Source organism: Benincasa hispida, chromosome 4 (assembly GCF_027475165.1).
Source record: "Benincasa hispida cultivar pf3 chromosome 4, pf3_genome.v1.1, whole genome shotgun sequence".
Taxonomy (NCBI): domain Eukaryota; kingdom Viridiplantae; phylum Streptophyta; class Magnoliopsida; order Cucurbitales; family Cucurbitaceae; genus Benincasa; species Benincasa hispida.
The window spans coordinates 32722950-32742571 of record NC_143481.1 but is presented as its reverse complement, the minus strand read 5'-3'; the positions used below and the strand labels follow the sequence as shown (position 1 = coordinate 32742571).

Below are 19622 nucleotides of genomic sequence, written 5' to 3'. Positions count from 1 at the left end.
TTTAAAAAACCAAGTTAAAATTTGAAAATTACAAATTTCTTACTTATCTATCAAATGGTTTAAAGAACCATGTTAAAATTTGAAAACTAAAAAAAACGTAGATTTTTCGAGAGTTGCTTTTCTTTTGAAATTTGGTTAAAAACTCAACCATTATATTAAGAAAAATGCAAATCAATATAAGAAATATGGAGAGAATAAGTTTAATTTTCAAAAAATAAAAAAAAATAATTATCAAATAAAAAACGAAATGATTATCAAATGAAGTCATGAACATCATGACAGTTAATTAGTAGTACACGGTAAAAAAAATTGAGTTGGGACAATTTGTCAATTATTATAAGAGAATTCAACTTTGATTAAAATGAACTCATGCATTCAATACAAACCCACATTCAATTTTTTTTCCCATGGCCACTGATGGGTCCTTTTCAAAAAAAAATATTCGAGTTTTATTTGGTTCCTCTAATTTAAAAAAGAAAAAAAGAAAAAAAAAAGATTGATTAAAATAGACCAAATGTGAATTATCAGCTGTTATGATTATTTTAATTCCAAAATTTGAAAGTTTATGTTTATTTTGTTCATAAACTTCCCAAACTTCGATATATATATTTTTCTAATTATAAGTTTATTAAACACAATTTTCAGATGCCATATCTATACCAAGAACTTTGAAAGTGTCTTTAAAAAAAAAGAAATGTTAATTCCTTAGTAACAATTAACAAGGTTCTAGAAGCCAATATCCATACCACCAACTTCTCAAAATATATACCAACAATATTGCATAATTAAAAAATTATGATTCATATTCCTCAGTTTATCTTTTCAACATCTACTCATGGAACTGACTGAAGGGTGTTTGTAAAGTCTATTGTTACAATTAAAAGATTATGATTCATATTCTTTTTTTTTTCTTTTCCTTTTTCTTGGGGAGGTTCAGAAAGCAGATATTGCTCTAAATAAATGTTTAACTTATAATCCTGGATAAACAATAGTTTGGAAATGAGCTTTGAGCTCCATTCCATTCCATCATTATGTTATGGATGCAAGATAGGGTCTGTTTTGAAAGCAAGTGGTTCATACCATTGAGGGCCAAAACCAGCAGCTTTTCTTGCCACTTCATTGAAAGGTGGCTTCAATGGCCCCCTGAAGTACTTTCTCACAATTTCATGAAACTTGTGAATGGTTTCTTCCTTCTCCATTTCCATTGCGTTATCCTTTGCTCCAGCATCATCCTCATCTAACTTCCTATTGCCAGACCTCTGGCAAACATATTTAAACCATTTTACTCCAGCAGCACAATGGGTTACTTCTTCTGGGTACACTACTTTCTCCAATAAATCTGCAGTCTCATTGTCACCTCCATTTCGGAATCGGGAGATGGTCGTGGGAAGCACATCCAGCCCTCTAGCCTGTTCATACAATTTATTCATTAACAGATTCAATCAAAATATGGGGATCAAAGTTCAGACACTTTTAGAAGAGTTCCAAAATTGTAGTTGTGCAAACTGCAAGGGGTGTTTGGACTATTGTAAGTGAGATATTTCCTTAGTGACACTTTTCATAAATACAATTTCTAGTGTTGCTTCTAAATGCACTTTGAAGGACAGGACATAGCTATTGAACCATGTAAATTTGTGTGTCCTATGGATATAGCTAATACACAGTTATTGAACCATGTAAATTTGTGTGTCGATTATCTGTTCTTTTTATGCTTATGTGCAAATAAGATTTCAACCTCAATTCTATCATCTGATGTTATAAATAAATTCATTGATATAGAAAGATTATTAACTAAAGAAAAATGGAACTTAGTCTACATCCTCATCACTAGCATATGCTTGATAAAGCTAATTCTATTTTACTTCACCATCAGCTAAATAAATCAAGCACGCACCTCATGAACGCAATGCTCAATTGCCAAGCGTGCTAATAAATCCTTGGATGTAGCAATAGCAGAATCCCAAAGACCATCATGCGCGGGTAGTGCTCCATAGAAAGAGCCTAGTTCCTTAAGCCGTGCAGCTAGAAGAGTAAAATGCCTACCTTCATCCTGAGCTACCCTAACAAAATCAGTGAAGAATTCTCTTGGCATTCCTTCTTGTTTTCCAAACCGGGCTATTATGTCCTACAGAATATTAGAACTTAGTCAAGGAGATCAACCCATGAAACGATAGGCGAAGGATTAGATTAACTGAAGTAACCCAGAAATTGATATCTGCAAGGCAATCGTCTAAGCCATAGAAACCTAGTAAATATCACAAAAATTAACTAAAACTAGTAGATATTGCAAATATTATACACAGGTAAAACGAAGAATACAATTTACTAATAATGACCAACTTCAATGGATATTCTTTCTTGCAGTTACCAGCCAGTGTCTCCCACTTAGGCAATTAGGCGTGTAAATTTTCCATAGTAGGAAAGAGCAACAGAATTATCAGGCAATTCATAAGATAACCAAAAAAACACTCAGAATAGAAGGGACAAGCACAAGTATGCACAGGTATGATAATTAAAAATATAAATTGCACATCAAAAGTTGAAGCTATAGCTAGAGAGAAACTGTACGTTCATCTTCTTTTTGTGAGCATCGGGTTCCACGTTGGAAAACATAGGGTTTTTTTTTCCTTTTTTTGGGTTCCTTTGTAGGTGGATAAACTCATAACTTTGAACTCTGTTTCCGAATTGGTGGTTGCATTTAAAAAAAAAATAAATAAAAAAATCAACCAAGGGGAACGACAAGCGAGGCTCATCACAGCAGATTACATCGAGAGAAATGACGAATTAAAAATTATTTCAATTCTTAGATGGGCAAAATAGAATCGATAACAGCGCTCGGATAAGGATTTTTTGTACGGATAGTCTCATTTGAGAGGCCCAAATGAAAAAATAACCGCCTGTAGAGAAAGTAATGGAAAGTGATCTTCTGCTTATATCGATTCGCTCCTGAGATGCACCCCGCACACCTACCAATGGCTCGTCGCTCGTTCCTCATGCACGGTCACACGATGTCCAGGTGCATGGTCACTCAATACGGTTGCAATCGACACGTGTATACTCGATCATATCCAAGTTATACTCAATACTCGATTCTTTTGAATTCTCCGTGCCGTTGGAATCTGCTCTGTAGTTGATGCTCATGTACGAACATACACAAATTGGGGAATTTTCTGATTGTGTACACGATTCTTTCAAATCAATTTCTTGAAATGTGAAGTAATTTATTTTATTAACTAAAAACAAACAAAACTAAAACACAAAAAGAAAATCAAGATCACTTTCCCTTCAAAAAACCCACTTCACAAAACTTGTTTTTCTTGACGGAGATCAAGTTATAAGGTATTGAGATAATTTCACTATTGTCTCACACTTCAAGTAAGTAAATGTGATTTTTCTTGCTCACTTTTTTTACTTTTCCGAAGATATGTGAGACACACGAATGTAGCAAAGAGAACGAGTGAGTGTGAGTTTGTGAATGTGCACTAATACATGCAAGTAGCTCCCAGTGGAGCCAAGATGAGGGGAGAGAGCTATGAAACAGTAAGCAACGAGTTGAGAATACCGAGTATCGAGTGACGAACATCGAGCATCGAGCATTGAGTATCGTGTAGCGAGTATTTAACAATTACTTATTTTCCAAACTGCTCACTTTCTGTATTGTTTTTCTTGAAGGATAAAGAAGTATATATTCTTACGTTATGGTGGTACATGAGAATGCTATACTGGAGGTCGTTTGAAGGGTTTGCTAGTTTCCAGTACATTGACATATAATGAGCTGGTAAATCTAGTATATGAGATCATGCAGGTTAGTTTGATAGAGTTCAAGATTATAATGAGGGTGACATATAAGATGAATATTGATTCTCCTCCGGTATGCTTAATGGACGATGTTGATGTTAAATTTCTCCTCTCAAAGTACGACCGTACTAGACCACAAGTATTTGTAAGTCTTGCAAAAATTGAAGAAATTCATGTGAAGGTGATATCAATGAGCATGATGTTTGTCCATCAGGTGTCTCACTGGAAAACGACAACATCGATGTTAATATAGCAAACATATTGCATCCAAATGTAACAATAGAAGATGTTGGGACATGTGTAAATGAGAATGAGAATGTGATGATAGAAGAGGAATGGGTTAGGAATGAAGAACAGACAACCCCGGTTGTTTTAGAGAGTAATCCTTCTGTTGTGAATGACGAACAACCAACCTAGGTTTTTTTAGGGAGTGGTCCTTTTGTTATGAATGAAGAACAACCAACTCCGATTATGTCAAATGATTTTGGCCATTTTGTTGGAAGTGTGTCTCACCAAAATCCAAAAAATATACCATCTAGTAGTAATGCTAGAACGGGGGACTTGATCATGCAACCACAGTTGTCCATAGAGTTGGTGGATACAGTTGAAGTAGGTCAAATTTTCTTCAACAAGAATGATGTGAAGATTAGGTTAGCAATGTTGGCCATTAAGAACAACTTTGAGCTGCAGGTTAAAAAATCGAACAAAAAATTGTAGTGTTTGGTGTTTACACCAAACTTGTAAGTGGGTCGTTCGAGCAATTAAAATGGACGGTGTGATATTTTCAAGATCACAAAATGCACGCCCAATCACACATGCTCGATTGAAGTATTGAATCATGATCACAAGGAAGCCAACGTATTCGTTATTGGTCACTTAATCAAGGACAAGTTCGGCGTTGGTAGGGGGGACAAACCGCACCATATTATTGAGGATATGCGGCATCAGTGCGGTGTCAATATTAGTTATGAAAAGGCATGGCATGCGAGAGAAACTACCATTGCTCTTGTAAGGGAGACGCCAGAGGAATCATATGACGTCTTGCATACATATGGTGAGGCTTTGAAGATAGAAAATCCTGAAACTGTATTTGAGATCGAGCTTGAAGAATCAAAATATTTCAAATACAGGCTCATGGCAATAGGTGCGAGTTTAAGAGGTTTTAAGAGTTGTTGACCCGTGATCGTTGTAGATGACACTCATCTAAAAAGTAAGTATAAGGGAACAATGATAGTTGGTGTTGCAATGGACAGTAATAACCAACTTCACCTTGGGTTTGTCCTTCACCTTGGGCTCACCCTTAATTCTAAACTTCTTCAACGTCTGTGGTGGAAGCAACTCAAGATGTGGTAGGGTCAATAGGGGAAAGGCTGATACATCAGGAAGCAACATAGCAAGAAGAGTGGTAGATAATTGAGGATAGGGGAGAGCGGTGGATACTGTAACGATGGGGAGGATGGGCTCGGTGGAGGGTGGAGGGATGGGGTCACGGGACTCGATGGAAGGTGGAGGAATGGGGTCATATGACTCGGTGGGAAGTGGAGGAATGGGGTCACTGGTCTCGGTGAAAGATGGAAGAATGGGGTCCTGTAACTCGTTGGAAGATGGAAGAATGGGGTCATGGGACTCGATGGAAGGTAGATGAATGGGTCCTAAAACTCAGTGGAAGGTGGAGTATTGAAATAGAAGAAAAGAAGACGACACAAGGAGTTTATGTGGAAAACCCTAATTCAGGGAAGAAAAACCACGATAGAAAAAGGACTTATTATTTAATGTCATGTCTACAATAGACCCAACCTCAGATATAAATAGAATGAGGTGAAACCCTAATTTAACAAATATAGCATAAATTACAAAAATGCCCTTAGAGCTAATTCAACGTATTTCAACACTCCCCCTCAAGTTGGGACATAGATATCGGCAAAACCCAACTTGCTAATACAAGCTTCAAACGTCTGTCTCGATAACCCTTTCGTAAAAACATCTGCAATCTGTTGGACTGAAGGTACATAGGGAATATAAATAGCTCCGCGATCTAACTTTTCTTTAATAAAGTGCCTGTAAATTTCCACATGTTTGGTTCTATCATGTTGCACGGGATTATTCGCAATACTGAAGGCAGCCTTATTATCACAATATAGCTTCATGGGCCCCGGACTACTCTCGTGAAGATCAGATAAAACTTTCTGCAACCAGATTTCTTCACACACTCCCAGATTCATAGCTCTATACTCTGCTTCAGCACTACTTCTGGCCACTACACCCTGTTTTTTACTCTGCCAAGTTACCAAATTTCCCCATACAAAGATACAATACCCTGAGGTTGACCTTCTATCTGTCACAGATCCGGCCCAATCTGAGTCAGTATATGCCTCGATGCTCTGTGTGTCATGTTTCCTGAACACCAAGCCCTTCCCAGGGGTGGACTTTAGATATCTCAAAATTCGAGTCACAGCTTTCATGTGCTCCTCATATGGACTCTGCATGAACTGACTTACTACACTCACAGCATAGGAGATGTCGGGCCTAGTATGAGACAAGTAAATCAGTTTTCCTACTAAGCGTTGATACCTCTCCTTATTCACAGGAACTCCTTCCGAAATACTTTTCAGTTTGCTATTGACCTCAATAGGAGTGTCAATAGGTTTGCATCCAGTCATTCCTGTTTCCTTTATCAAGTCCAGAGTGTACTTCCGCTGAGATACAGATATTCCTGCTTTTGATCTTGCCACTTTCATCGCTAGAAAATACCTTAAACTATCAAGATCCTTGATTTCAAATTCACCTGCCATCCTTTGTTTTTAGCTTAGCAATTTCTGTCGTGTCATCCCCTGATAGGATGATGTCATCAACATACACTACCAACACAACAATCTTTCCTAAGGGCGATTTTTTGGTAAACAAGTATGATCAGAATGCCCCTGAACAAACCCTTGGGACTTAACAAACACGGTGAACCTGTCAAACCATGCCCTAGGGGACTGCTTCAACCCATATAAAGACTTCCTGAGTTTGCAAACATGATTCCCAAACTTAGCTTCGAAACCTGGAGGTGGACTCGTAAACTTCCTCTTCCAACCCACCATTTAGGAATGGTTCTTTACATCTAGTTGATGTAAGAGCCAATCTTTATTTACGGCGACAAACAGAAGAACACGAATCGTGTTTAACTTAGCCACTAGGGAAAAAGTTTCTGAATAATCAATCCCATACGTCTGAGTGAACCCTTTAGCAACTAACCTGGCTTTATACCTCTCGAGTGTTCCGTCAGACTTATACTTCACTGTGAACACCCATTTGCAACCAACTGTTTTGTGACCTCTAGGGAGAGCTACTAACTCCCAAGTCTTATTTGCCTCAAGAGCTCTCATTTCCTCCATTACTGCTGCTTTCCACTCAGGAACTTCCATGGCCGCATGTACATTGGTAGGTATTGCTAGAGCATCCAGCTGAGAAGTAAAAGCCTTAAAACCAGGAGATAAGTTACTATAGGTCAGAAAACTATGCAAAGGGTATTTTGTACATGACCTGGTTCCCTTTCTCAGAGCAATTGGCATATCCAGAGTGGTATCATAGTTGTCAGTTTTCATCTATCCCTCTTCAATATCAGACTTTTGAGACAATTTTGCATCTTCTTGAGGATCTTTCAGCACCTCATTACCTCCTGAAGTTTCAACTTTCTCTGAGCTCATTTCATCATTTTCTATGTTCCCAGACTTTTTTTCAAGACTCTCCTCTGAAACAACGGGATCTTGAACCTAAGCTGGTTCCGACACTTGGACACTTTCCGATGGAACACCAGAGGTTTCCTGAATTTCCTTTCTGAGATTCTTCCTATAGTATGTTATCCAGGGCACTTGTCTAGTAGGAAGAACCTACACGAAAACAACAGGAGCAGAATTAGGTTCAAGACTAGGTAGACTAGGTCCAAGAACATTGGAGCTAGGCTCAGGTTCAGGAATATTAGGACTAGGCTCAAGATTGAGGCTAATGGGTACGGAGTACGTGGAACTGTTAGTCTATTCATTCGTGGTCTCCCCCTGAAGATGACTAACGGGAAAGAAAGGTTTATCTTCAAGGAACATGACATCCATAGTGACAAAATATTTTCTGGAAGATGGATGAAAGCATTTATAGCCTCGCTGATGAAGGGGATACCCGACAAACACACATTTTTTAGCTCGAGGAGCAAACTTAGTCCGATGTGGACCATGAGTATGAACAAAGGCTGTACACCAAAATACATGAAGAGGAACCTCAGGAATAAGAAGGGTAGACTGATAGGACTCTTTGAAGCACTCAAGAGGGGTTTGAAACTTTAGAACTCGTGAAGGCATTCTATTAATTAGATGAGCTGCGGTAAGAACCGCATCTCCCCACAGGTACGAAGGGAGAGACGCTGGAATTATCAAGGAAAGAGCAACTTCAATGAGATGGCGATTTTTCCGTTCAACCACCCCATTTTGTTGTGGAGTATATGCACACGAGTTTTGATGAATGATCCCTTTTGACACTAGGAATTCCTGGAAGGTGTGGTTGACAAACTCACGACCATTAATGGCAATCTTTGTGTTGAACTGTGTTAATACAATGGTATAGAACTGTTTAAAGGTAGATAAAACCTCGAACTTATCAGCAAGAAGATATACCCATGTAAGTCGGGTATAGTCATCGATGAAAGTTACAAACCACCGGTTACCAAACAGGGTAGAGATGCTTGAGGGACCCCAAACATCACTATGGACCAAGTGAAAAGGCTGGGTAGGTTTATAGGGCTAAGAAACAAACGACACGCGAGGTTGTTTATTTTGGGCACATATAAGACATTTTACAGAGTTAATCCCTAAAATGGTGACAGTCTGCCTTTTCCAGCAACAGGAGCGAAGGACCCATCCGCAATTTGAATCCTCTCATTTCCAACACTTGGATAGTATGAGAGAAACCGGTCGGATGAGCCAGTCAAGTGATTGGTCGCTCCTGAATCTAGAATCCATAACTCATTCCCTTCAACAAGGAAACTAAAAGATTGAGGGTTACCTGATTGAGCAACTGTTCCGATCCCTATGGTACCTGAATCACCAGGATTGGTCATTGGAGGCTGTGTCTGAGGTTGTGCAGCCCCCTCAACTGATTCACCCACTAGAGCATGCCCAGATTTTGACACGTCATTTGGAGGGCGACGTTTACCATTTGGAGGGCGACCATGCAATTTCCAGCATTGATCCTTCGTGTGCCACTATTTTTTGCAATGCTCACATACCGGGGGTGTTTTACTATTCTGCTTGTCACCATCAGCTCCAGCGGAATTTACCCCGAAGGCAGCTGACTCTACAGTGGTAACACCCGGCCCGTTCATTACACTTGATCTATCTTCTTCCAATCTAACCTCTGAACAAACCTCCATGAGAGACGGAATTGGTTTCTGCCCTAGTATTCGACTACGAACTGTATCAAATTTGGGGTGCAACCCGACAAGAAAATCATACACGCTCAACTTTTTCTATCTTGGAGTATTGAATTCCATCTTGTGGGCAGTTCCAGATGATCTCCCGACATAGATCCATTTCTTACCATAACAACGACATCTTGCTGAAGTATGATGTTACATCCATGCTCCCTTGTTTGCATTCGTAAACCTGTTTACGTAGAGTATACAGGCGGGATGCGTTCTGACGCCTCGAATATAACCGTCGGACTGCATCCCAAATATCTCGGGCAGTGGCTGAATAGAGTAAAGGTTTCCTGATTTATGGTTCCATGCTACTGATTAACATTGAGCAGAGCAAAGAATCCTCTGCCTTCCAGACACGCTCTTAAGGATCCCTAGGATTCGGTCGTGGTATCTCTCCAATCAAATATCCAAACTTATGGCGCCCCTCAAGAACCATTTTAATTGTTTGGGACCAAGAGAAGTAATTTTGCCCGTTCAACTTCTCTCCCGTGATCATTCCTGCAGAATTTCCAATTGTTCCATATAAAAAAATTAGAAGTTGGAAGAGTAGGAAACGTTGATACCGGATTTTCTGAATACATCGGAGAAGAATCATGGCCATTCAATCTGGCTCCAAGGGCGGCCATCTGTTGCTGGAGACTAACCAATTGTTGTTGGAGTTCCCCATGAGATTCAGATCTGGAATTTTTCTGTCTAAAAACCATGAGATTTTCTTCAATAGAATCACCCATTCGAAACTGGGGCTGAACTGGATACACGAGGAAGAAACTGTCCACCATGGTACTGTGAAAAAGCTACTGCCGGAAGTCCATCGGCGACAAAGTTCGACAACCCGTGACTGGCGCTGCTCACAAACGGCTGTGATGGTGGGTAACGGACAGAAGGCTCGGCAATCGGCTGCGAGGTTGAAGAAATCGCGCCGATCTGACCCGACCCGGTAGTTGGAGCAAACCCACGACCGTCTAGTGCAGATTCGGTTCTGTGCGACGTCGAGGTACCGATCGGCTGTAAATCAATCGCATGCGCCGGCTGGGGAACGTGCAAAGCTGAGACGGTTGCATGCGAAGTCGAGGGTCCGATCAGTTGTGACCTGCTCGCGTGCGCCGGCTGGAGAGCATGACCTTCCTCGATGGTGTTCGGCTGGAACGGCTGTGTCTGGAAGCTAATCGACGCGCCGGCTGGAGCAAGCCCACCACCTGCTATTCGGCTCACCAGCTGGATCTGTTCAGCTGAGCCACCTGGGATGATGGTTCGGAGATAACGGTCAATTGCTGCTTGAATCACAGCCTCATTAGTCGGCATACCTTCACCTATCAAGTTTGATGACTGAGTTTCTTCTATCGGGGCTAGGGTTTCATCACCTTGCTCTGATACCATATTGAAATAGAAGAAAAGAAGACGACACAAGGAGTTTACGTGGAAAACCTTAATTCAAGGAAGAAAAACCACGGTAGAAAAAGGACATTATTTAATGTCATGTCTACAATAGACCCAACCTCAGATGTAAATAGAATGAGGTGAAACCCTAATTTAGCAAATATAGCATAAATTACAAAAATGCCCTTAGGGCTAATTCAACGTATTTCAACATGGAGGAATGGGGTTGGGGGACTCGATGGAAGGTGGATGAATGGGGTCACAGGACTGAGTGGAAGGTGGAGGAATGGAGTCACAGGACTCAGTGGTAGGTGAAGAATGAGGTTACAAGTCTCAATGGAAAATGGAGGAATGGGGCCACGAGACTCAGTGGAAGGTAGAGGAATGGGGTCAATAGTCTCGGTGGACTCCATGCCTAAACCCGATATCATTTACGATATACGTTAGGTCAAACACATCATGATATAGATTTACATTAGAACAAGTTTAAGATGATATTACGTACTCGACACAATGACCGCAGTAGGTCGGTGATTGTTTGTACGTCGGCCTGAAGAAAACTCAAGTCAGACTTCACATCTTTCAAGTCTGACTGTACATCGTTTAATTTATGCTACATCATAGACACTCTTTAGTCTATGTCACGAAGTGATGTGCGAATGCCCACACCCCTCATGGGCTCAGAATGGGATGTACTCAACTGAGACAACACTCGCTCCTCAGTTGGGGGCACATGCTTGTCAGTAGGGAGCTCATAAGACTCATTACGAGGAGGGTGAATCTCACACCTGCCGGTAGGGAGCTTGTGAGATTGATGCTTTTGGAGTTCTTGCTCATGAAACCGATGCTTATGACCCTCGTATTCACTATAGTTACTATGAGCATCCTCATCATGGTGTGATCTATGTGTCTTTGAGGAGTTCGTCTCGACATCAATGCGCTCGTATATGGGTTGTTCATGGTCCCTAGTGTCCCTATATCGCCTCTCCCTATCGAATATGATCGATGGTGTGGGTGTGATCCTTGTCTATACAAAACAAGGAACAATTTGTTAGGTATATGTGACCTTCACCTTAAATCCAAGTAAATTGTGATGTAATACACTAACCTCGATGGACTCAAACACATCTCATTGTATTGTTTTGGTTGGCAATGAGTATGTACACTCCCACCTCAAGAATCAAGGTACGACATGTCCATTCAGTTGGGTTGCAACTTTTCCAGCAACTGTTGAAATGATCTTGTATGCCCACATCTACCATAATTCATAAACGATTATAAAACAAGAAAAAGTAGTAAATGACATTGGCATAACAATGAGTAGATCTTGTATGGCCAGTAAATGGATATTACTTGAAATGCATGAGGAAACCATGGTAGGTTGTACTTGACAATGTAGTTCTTATTGTACTTGGACCTTTTTTATAGTTCTCTACCTAACCACTCAATCCTCTTTGTAGTCCAAGTAACGTCCTCTCTCATAACACGTTTCCCTAATCCATGGAATTGAAGTAATCCAAATCCTCCACATCTATTAACAAGGTCTTGTCAACATTGGCCATCGTCTTCTCACTTCCCATCATACCCAATTCAGTATAATAGACCAATGTCATCTTCACAACATCCATGTCATTCTTAAACTCCATCTCCTTGTACGCTGTATCTAAGGTACCAATGTGAATGTCCCCTGCAAAATCATTCTTGAAGTACCTACTACGCAATGATCCAATTGTTTCACCCCTCCTCACAATTGTTGGATTAGGTGACTGCCATAGTCTCGTCGCCAATAGAAAGTCTTCTTCGGTGAATATTACAATTGTACCATTCAAATCGAATGTCATTGTATCCTTTCTATCGTCTTCAACCTCCCTCAATAGAATGTAATGGAGCAATGGACTCTTGAAGATAATGTCCATGTCTACGAATCGCCCAAATAACGTCTTTCTGAAGAGGGCAAGTTGAGTGAGAGTAAGTTTCTCTTTCACAATCTTGTTAATTGTCCCAATGTGAGAGGATAGGTTGGTCGCTTGGCCTAGGAAACGATCCTGGAGAGGAATCTTGAATTGTCTAGCCATACAACAAGGGTAAGTAAGAATTTTGTTCAATACTCGATACTTGATGCACGATACAAGATACTCAATACCTGATACTCGATTTCTCGATACCTAATACTCGATTTATCGATACCAGATATGCTACATGGTGCCCCTTACTCGCTACATTACATGTGACTAGATGGTCGATTGTCGAGCATTCGATTTGATTTTCCACCTTCATGCATTATCCTACTTAAACCTTAAACTCTAGATGGTCCGAAATAATAAAAATATGAAAACCAAAACGAAACAAACTCGAGGTCCAGCCAAACATGCAAGATATAAAAACAAAAATGAGAACCGTATTGGTCGAATATCGAGGAACATGATGCCAAAATATAACAAAGAACGAGATGAATGATGACAAAATACAAACAAGGAGAAGAATGTTACCTGATGCAGAGATAATCGAGTTTAAAGTGTAGAGGTGGTGTTGTCGAAAGATATACAATCGGAAGAACAGAGAGAATAGTCTGAGCTAATACGGAAGTGGTGAAATAATGGACTTCAAACGCCTTTAAACAGGTTAAGAATTCAAAAGAATCGAGTATAAAGTAATCGGATGGAGAACGAGTGACAAGCCAGCCATCGGAAAACATTACCGGCCATTTTTCATTTGGACCTCCCAAATGAGACCATCCATACCAAAAATCCTTCCCTAACAAGGGTTTGATTAACCATGAACAGTGAGAGGAAGAGAACAAGAAAGCGAAAATAAGGGCTTAGGGTTACAAAAAACCTCCCAAATCAAACATACATAAAGTAACAATCGCAATACTATATAATTAAAGGCGTAGTCGCAAATATACAATTCGAGACAAATCGGGATTAAAAATAAAAAAGATAAAGTACCCACGACAAATCGATCGCCCAACTTTCAGTATGGACGAGACTATGCACAATAGCCTGCCTGCTCTGTAAGCTTCCCGCCTTCCCCAGCTTCGGCATGAGACTCGGCGATACCAACTTCACCTGAACAGTTTCGAAGTAAGCATCAACACAGATAATCTTCGAAGCACAAACATTACACCGTTGCAATCAACATACAATCTATATTAATATGTACACAAATCGATGAGGAAGAAGGCGGATTAATACATCGGAAAGCCGGGCGGGGCGGTCGGGGACGGCAAGATCGGCGGAGGGATCGTAAGGGCTTGAAATGGCGCCGTTAAGCCATCGAGAAGCTACATGATCGCCGAGTTCAGCCTTCTCGAAGGGATCGGAAGTGTTGAGGACTCGAAGCGCCGCTTCGACCAATGTCTCCGCTGCCATCGTCTCGTCCGGCTTAATTCTTAAGCTCCCGCCCCTTCTTCCATTGACGAGACTTCGACTTCGACTTCAATAAGCTTTGTACGGAAATGTGATTATACACTCTGTGCTGAAAATTGGACTCAAGACTGGGCCTGAAATTGGCCCATTTTGACGTTGTAATCGGGGCCTGGGCCTAGTCAAATAAATAGAAATCAAAATGGGCCGAGTTGACTTATATAACGGCCGTTCATTTTTTTTTTTTCAATAATAAATCAATTCACTCTCTCTTTTGACATATTTGAAAGTTATTCTCAAATGACTATAATTACTTAAATTAGTTCTAAGGATTAAACGTCTCTTCAGAGTGATTTTAAATGACAATAATTATTTTAACTATTTCAAAATAACTACTTAAGTCAAAGTACATACCTTGTGTGAGTTAAATTATACTCACATTGGCACGATCGTTTTACTTGCTAAATCTTATCTCACTTGATTCTTAGAGTAGAAATCCATTAGCTATTGATATGTGTTGACATAGACATTTTGAATGTTTATATTTCTTATATATATATATATATATTTATTTATTTATGTTAGTAAAATAAATATTAAAACATTATTCTGGATCTTATGATTTGATGGTTGTTACATTTTGATACCTAAGAATGTCCAATTTTGGTCCCTCTACTTTTTTAAAAACTTACTTTTAAGAGTTGTTGAAACATAAATTATTAAAAAATATTGAAATTAAATAAAATTAAAATCAACGTAGGTATAAATAATTATATTATAAGTAATAAAAAATATATTTTAAAGTTAATAATAAATTTGGTTTGGGTTATATTAGGTGAACCCATAAACCAACCCAACCCATAAATTTTCATCTATTTGAACCCAACCCAATCAAATTGAGTTGGGTTGAGCAGTTTTTTCGGGTCATCGAGTTTTTTTTAACACCCCTAATGAGAGGATGGGAGGGGAGAGAGAAAGTAATTGAAAAGTAAAAAAGAACAAATAATTTTTTTTTAAACTTGAAGTTTAAACTATATATCATATTTTATAATATTTTATTATTTTTATTTGCCAACTCGCTATTTTTATTTTCAATTGGATGTGAGGGACATTTTTAAGCTTTATTTATATTCTAAGGATCAAAATTGGATATTTCAAAAGTATAAAGACTAAAATGATATTTTAACAAAAAAAAAATATTAGTGAAGATTCAAACTTACAACTTAAAAGAAAGTCTTAGCCATTAAGCAACATAATCTAGTATTTTAATTCTCTAATTAATGGTTGAACAGTTAATTTTGATATTATATTTAGAATGATAAAACTCTATTCTGATATTCAACTTACCTAGTATATTTCTTACTATCAATTTTCATTTTATCAAAGTAGACTCGAAATATATATAAGTATTGCAATTTTTACCGTGAGTTTAATTTTGGTTAGTTTCTCCCCTAATTTTAACAAAAAAGAAAAAGAAAAAACGGTAAAAGTTTCTATAAACTCAATAATTTTAATAAAGCAAAATTTGCACAAAATTAAGATTAGTCAATATATAAAATAATATTTGTATAACTTTTTCAAAACTTGCAATTGTCAACAAAAGTTGAGCTGTATATAATGTCATTTTTCTCTAAAATGTTCATACCAAGTTTATGTTTTATAGTTCATGAATCGCATGAGGGCACATACCTTATTAAACAATCTTTTGAACAAACAAAATTATTAGGACATTAAAATTGCAATACATTTTAAAATTTATAGTTAATATTGCAACACTTTTCAAAGTTTCGAGATGCAAATTGATGAGATTGAAAATTAATGATAAAAATTGACCTCTTAATATCTATGCTCTAAGTGTACAATGTCACACAACTATGTAAGAATATGTGGAAGTTTGTTGTTCCTGACAAGATCATTTAAGCCAACGTTAAGTTAGAAAAAGTTGAGTATTGTTTAGTAAATAAATTTATCAACTATCATCTCAAATGTTAATAGTTTTATTTTTCATCCTTGAAATTGTTGAAAAAAAAATGTTTGGAGAAAAAAAAACCACAACTAAGGCAATTTTAGATTTTTAAAAGATAAAAACGAAAAATTTTAGAATTTAAAATAATCAAATTTAAAAGAAGAAAGTTACCAAGGAAAAACCTGAAAGGCTACACCTCTATTAGATATAATATTCATATATCTATTTCATCAACGGATTTAGGATGTATTTAAAATGCATTTTCAACGGTTTAATTTAAAAAATAAATCATTTTAAAAAAATGAACTATTTGACAACCAGTCAAAATAATTTTTAAGGTGTATTTCCAATAATTTCTGTCAAAAGTATTTAAATAAAAATGAGTATTTTGAAAAACATTTTTTTCTCAATTCAATCCAGACGGACCTTTATTATACATTGAAGTATAATTGTTTTAAACACAAAATTAAAACCTCGCATTTTTAAAAAAAATTAAACTTCCAATAAATATTATTTCCACCTGTAAATTATTTTATTTTATTATCTACTTTGCACCAAATGTTTTAAATAAAGCCAAAATTTGAAACTAGAAAAATAGTTTTCAAACACATGTTTTTGTATGTTTCTTAAAAACGCTGCCTTTTCTTCCCGAGTCACATGTGCTGGTACCTATGAGAAAAAAAAAATGTAAGAGTAATAGTATGGAATCTAAGGAAAAAAAAAACATAAATTTAAAAGTAAAATCACCGTATGTTTTTGTATATTCGTCTCATTGGTTTGAAGTTGGCCCCTAGATATCAAGAGGTTATAGCTTATTGAATGAAACAATCGCGATATATGTGTTGGACTCGAGACTCTATCTTCAATCTATGTTTTGAATATCTTGATTGAGATCAAGCTTTTTGGAATGAAACCTCTTTTATCGAAGAGGTTAAGGATCACAACAATGGACTGAGATTGTCTCTTTCTCTCATATTCATTGTAGCCATAATGTGTGCTTTCTTTCTTTCACGTTTATCGTAGACAAAATATGTCAATGCATTGAATTGCATTATATTGATTATATCTCATATTGTTATTTGGACTTCTATTATTTCAATTGTTATCTTAGAAAATATATATAAAAGAATGGTTACCAAACACATCCATAAAATAAAAACCGTATTGTAATTTAAGACTATTTAATTTCAAACAATTCCTAAGTTAGGGATTTGGGTTTGAAAATGACATTGTTTTGGAAGAAAAGAAATCGTTGTATTATCCGCCGCTTCAACGAAGACAACGACTACTACCAGTATTTGTAGTTGATCGCACTTTCTTTCTTCTTTTTCAGATTACAGCAAAAAAATGGCAGAGAACCCAAAATTTATTGGGATGAAAGAAGACGAGGATTCCCCAAAATCCCCCTTCCCCTTTCCTTGGTTCTCTTTTCTTCCCAAGTTTGACTTCCGATTGCCTTTTCCGATCAACGGCGGCAAGAAACCGCCGGCTGTGGTGGTTGATGAAGGCCGAAAGGCCGACGACGATGCTCAGAAGCCGGAGTTCGTGAGGTTTCCTAAAGCAGAGTTGCCTGTCGCTTCGGTGGAGGCTGAAGCTGATGTCTCCGGCAAGACTTCCAATCCGGCGGTCATCTGGCAGGTTTGTCTTCTCTTTCGTTTTTATGGAAAGTGGATGAAGTTGAACTTGCTGCGCTACTACGAATATTGCACACATACTGTTTGTGAATTTGTCTGAACTGGTAATAACTGTTGACTGTTAAAACGTCTTATTAAATGGTGAATTGGAGGGTTAGAGAACGTTTGATTTTTCTCATTCTTTGTTTTGCCTTTTCTGTGCTTATGGTTTCAGCTTTTGGCTACCTTTTTCCCTCCTTTATCTAATTCTTGATTAGTTTAGAACTTTAGATGATAGCTGATTGGCCTGTTTGGTAGTTAATCAATGGATAATTCTCTATGATCTCTGGAAATGTGAGAGGATTTCTCTCATGTACTAATGCAAATAGAGATCTAAATCTTAGCAGTAAGAAATTCCAATAAACTACTGAAATCTTTTGATAGCTTTTAGGGTGTAGAGAGTTTCTAATTTTCATAGGACATAGATAGAACAGAAAGGATTCTAGGGGCCTAAATGCAACAGGGTAAATTCAGGGGTGAGCAAGTTAAACTGACCAAAACCGAAACCGACGTCTGGTTGGTCGGTTCTAGGAGATAAGCAGTCAGAGTCCGTTTTTTGTTTCCCACCCCACCCCCCACCCCCCCAAAGCAAAATTCGGTCGGTCGGTCGGAGTGGCCAGAATACACAATCCCGACCGGCCGACCAAATATAACAGTAGGATGTTTTCCCCCCTTTTGTATCAGTATTTCAGTAGCATGACTTGCTGCTATCAGGTTATCGATACTACTTCCCTGGTGTTCTATCTCTTCAGATTGAATTACCCTTTTTGTTTCTAATAATTGAGTACTTGAAAGCCAGTCTTAGAAAGTTGTTGATAAAGGAAGGTGGATAAAAGAGATCTCTAGGAGAACAAAGAGATAGGAGCAATTTATATTTATGTGCTATTAGTTTCATTTTATATTCATATGCTGTATTTTGCTGCGTACGAGCTATTTAAAAGTTCAAATAGATCAAGAGATAAAGGAAGTATGGAAGGGAACTGGGGCCACCAAACTTTGTAAAGGTATCACTATATCACGGGTTGTTCATAAAGTAGAGAATCCCATTTGTGTTTAAAAAATGATTCATAGGGGAGGACCTATTAGACACAAAATTGAAAATTCATTGACAAGTACATAGACTTATTGGATACATTTTTTTACAAAAATGGAAAAATCATTTAAACAAACAGAAATTAGATACAACCACACTCAATCAAAGTAGAGGAAAACCAATTTGGGTAAAAATCAGGCAAAAAAATCACACTCCTCCAATCAATGATACTTTATCAACCTCACTACCCCACACTTAGAAGCCAACCGATCGATTTCATCAATAATGTTTGCCGTTTTAGACAAATCAATACACACCTCGTCCAGAGAATGGACAAGTTCAAGGGATTGAAAATTCAAAAGCCTATTAAGATACTAAATAGATACAAAACTGAAAGTATAGGATCTAAACTTATAATTTAATCTCGATCCTCTAACGTGTGTTTAGTCTCTACTTGGCTATCATTGTTTGAGTTTGAGCTTTTATGACTCCTTGCTTATAAAATGAATCATTTCATTTGCATTAGGTATATGCCCTGGGTGGGTTTCTTATATTGAGTTGGGCATGGGCAAGATGGAAGGAGAGAAGGCCCCAAAGACGTTCAAATGATGACGAGGAGGACGAAGATTCCAGTAATATCTAGTTTTGTGTTTGCCTTGAACAGCCCTTAATAAATGTTGAAGTTACATTTTTAGTGCTAGAATCAATCTTGAGTTTATACCCGTTATTTGTAATTTCGAGTTAAATCAGTCATTTTCTAACCCTTTGTCAATCCTTGAAAATGATCTTAGTATGAAATTAAAACCCATCTCCATGAGGGTTTTCTAATGTATTGGTGCAAAAGCAACAATATTTGATCTTAATAAGAGGCTTCCTGCTTGCAAACGGTAATATGCAAAAGCAAGTATTTAACGTTAGCCACCGTCTTCATGAGGCTTCAGAGTAAAGAAAACTTGTA

General features: G+C 37.9%; 2 protein-coding genes across 2 annotated transcripts; one reads left to right on the top strand and one right to left on the bottom strand.

The window, feature by feature from the left end:
- Positions 1-777: 777 nt before the first annotated feature.
- LOC120075444 (3-oxoacyl-acyl-carrier synthase-like protein (Protein of unknown function DUF455)) lies at positions 778-14107 on the bottom strand. The gene is made up of 4 exons (XM_039028842.2): positions 13822-14107; positions 13576-13695; positions 1895-2125; positions 778-1409 (listed from the first exon to the last, which is right to left on the bottom strand). Exons 1-4 carry the CDS (start codon positions 13996-13998, stop codon positions 1035-1037), a joined length of 903 nt encoding a protein of 300 aa, XP_038884770.1. The 5' UTR covers positions 13999-14107; the 3' UTR covers positions 778-1034.
- A 3030-nt stretch (positions 14108-17137) lies between these two features.
- Positions 17138-19581, top strand: LOC120076415 (uncharacterized). The gene is made up of 2 exons (XM_039030237.2): positions 17138-17596; positions 19191-19581. The coding sequence occupies exons 1-2, from the start codon at positions 17306-17308 to the stop codon at positions 19305-19307; spliced, it is 408 nt and encodes a 135-aa protein (XP_038886165.1). The 5' UTR covers positions 17138-17305; the 3' UTR covers positions 19308-19581.
- Positions 19582-19622: the final 41 nt, after the last annotated feature.

What these genes read in the sequence shown, in the direction of transcription:
- LOC120075444 (XM_039028842.2), bottom strand. Translation starts at nt 13,998, where the DNA reads ATGGCAGCGGAGACATTGGTCGAAGCGGCGCTTCGAGTCCTCAACACT. An exon ending in GCCCCGCCCGGCTTTCCGAT is followed by an intron (nt 13,696 to 13,821) that starts GTATTAATCCGC and finishes GAAACTGTTCAG; the next exon opens with GTGAAGTTGGTATCGCCGAG. An exon ending in TTGAGCATTGCGTTCATGAG is followed by an intron (nt 1,410 to 1,894) that starts GTGCGTGCTTGA and finishes TTGTATGAACAG; the next exon opens with GCTAGAGGGCTGGATGTGCT.
- LOC120076415 (XM_039030237.2), top strand. Translation starts at nt 17,306, where the DNA reads ATGGCAGAGAACCCAAAATTTATTGGGATGAAAGAAGACGAGGATTCC. An exon ending in ATCCGGCGGTCATCTGGCAG is followed by an intron (nt 17,597 to 19,190) that starts GTTTGTCTTCTC and finishes CATTTGCATTAG; the next exon opens with GTATATGCCCTGGGTGGGTT.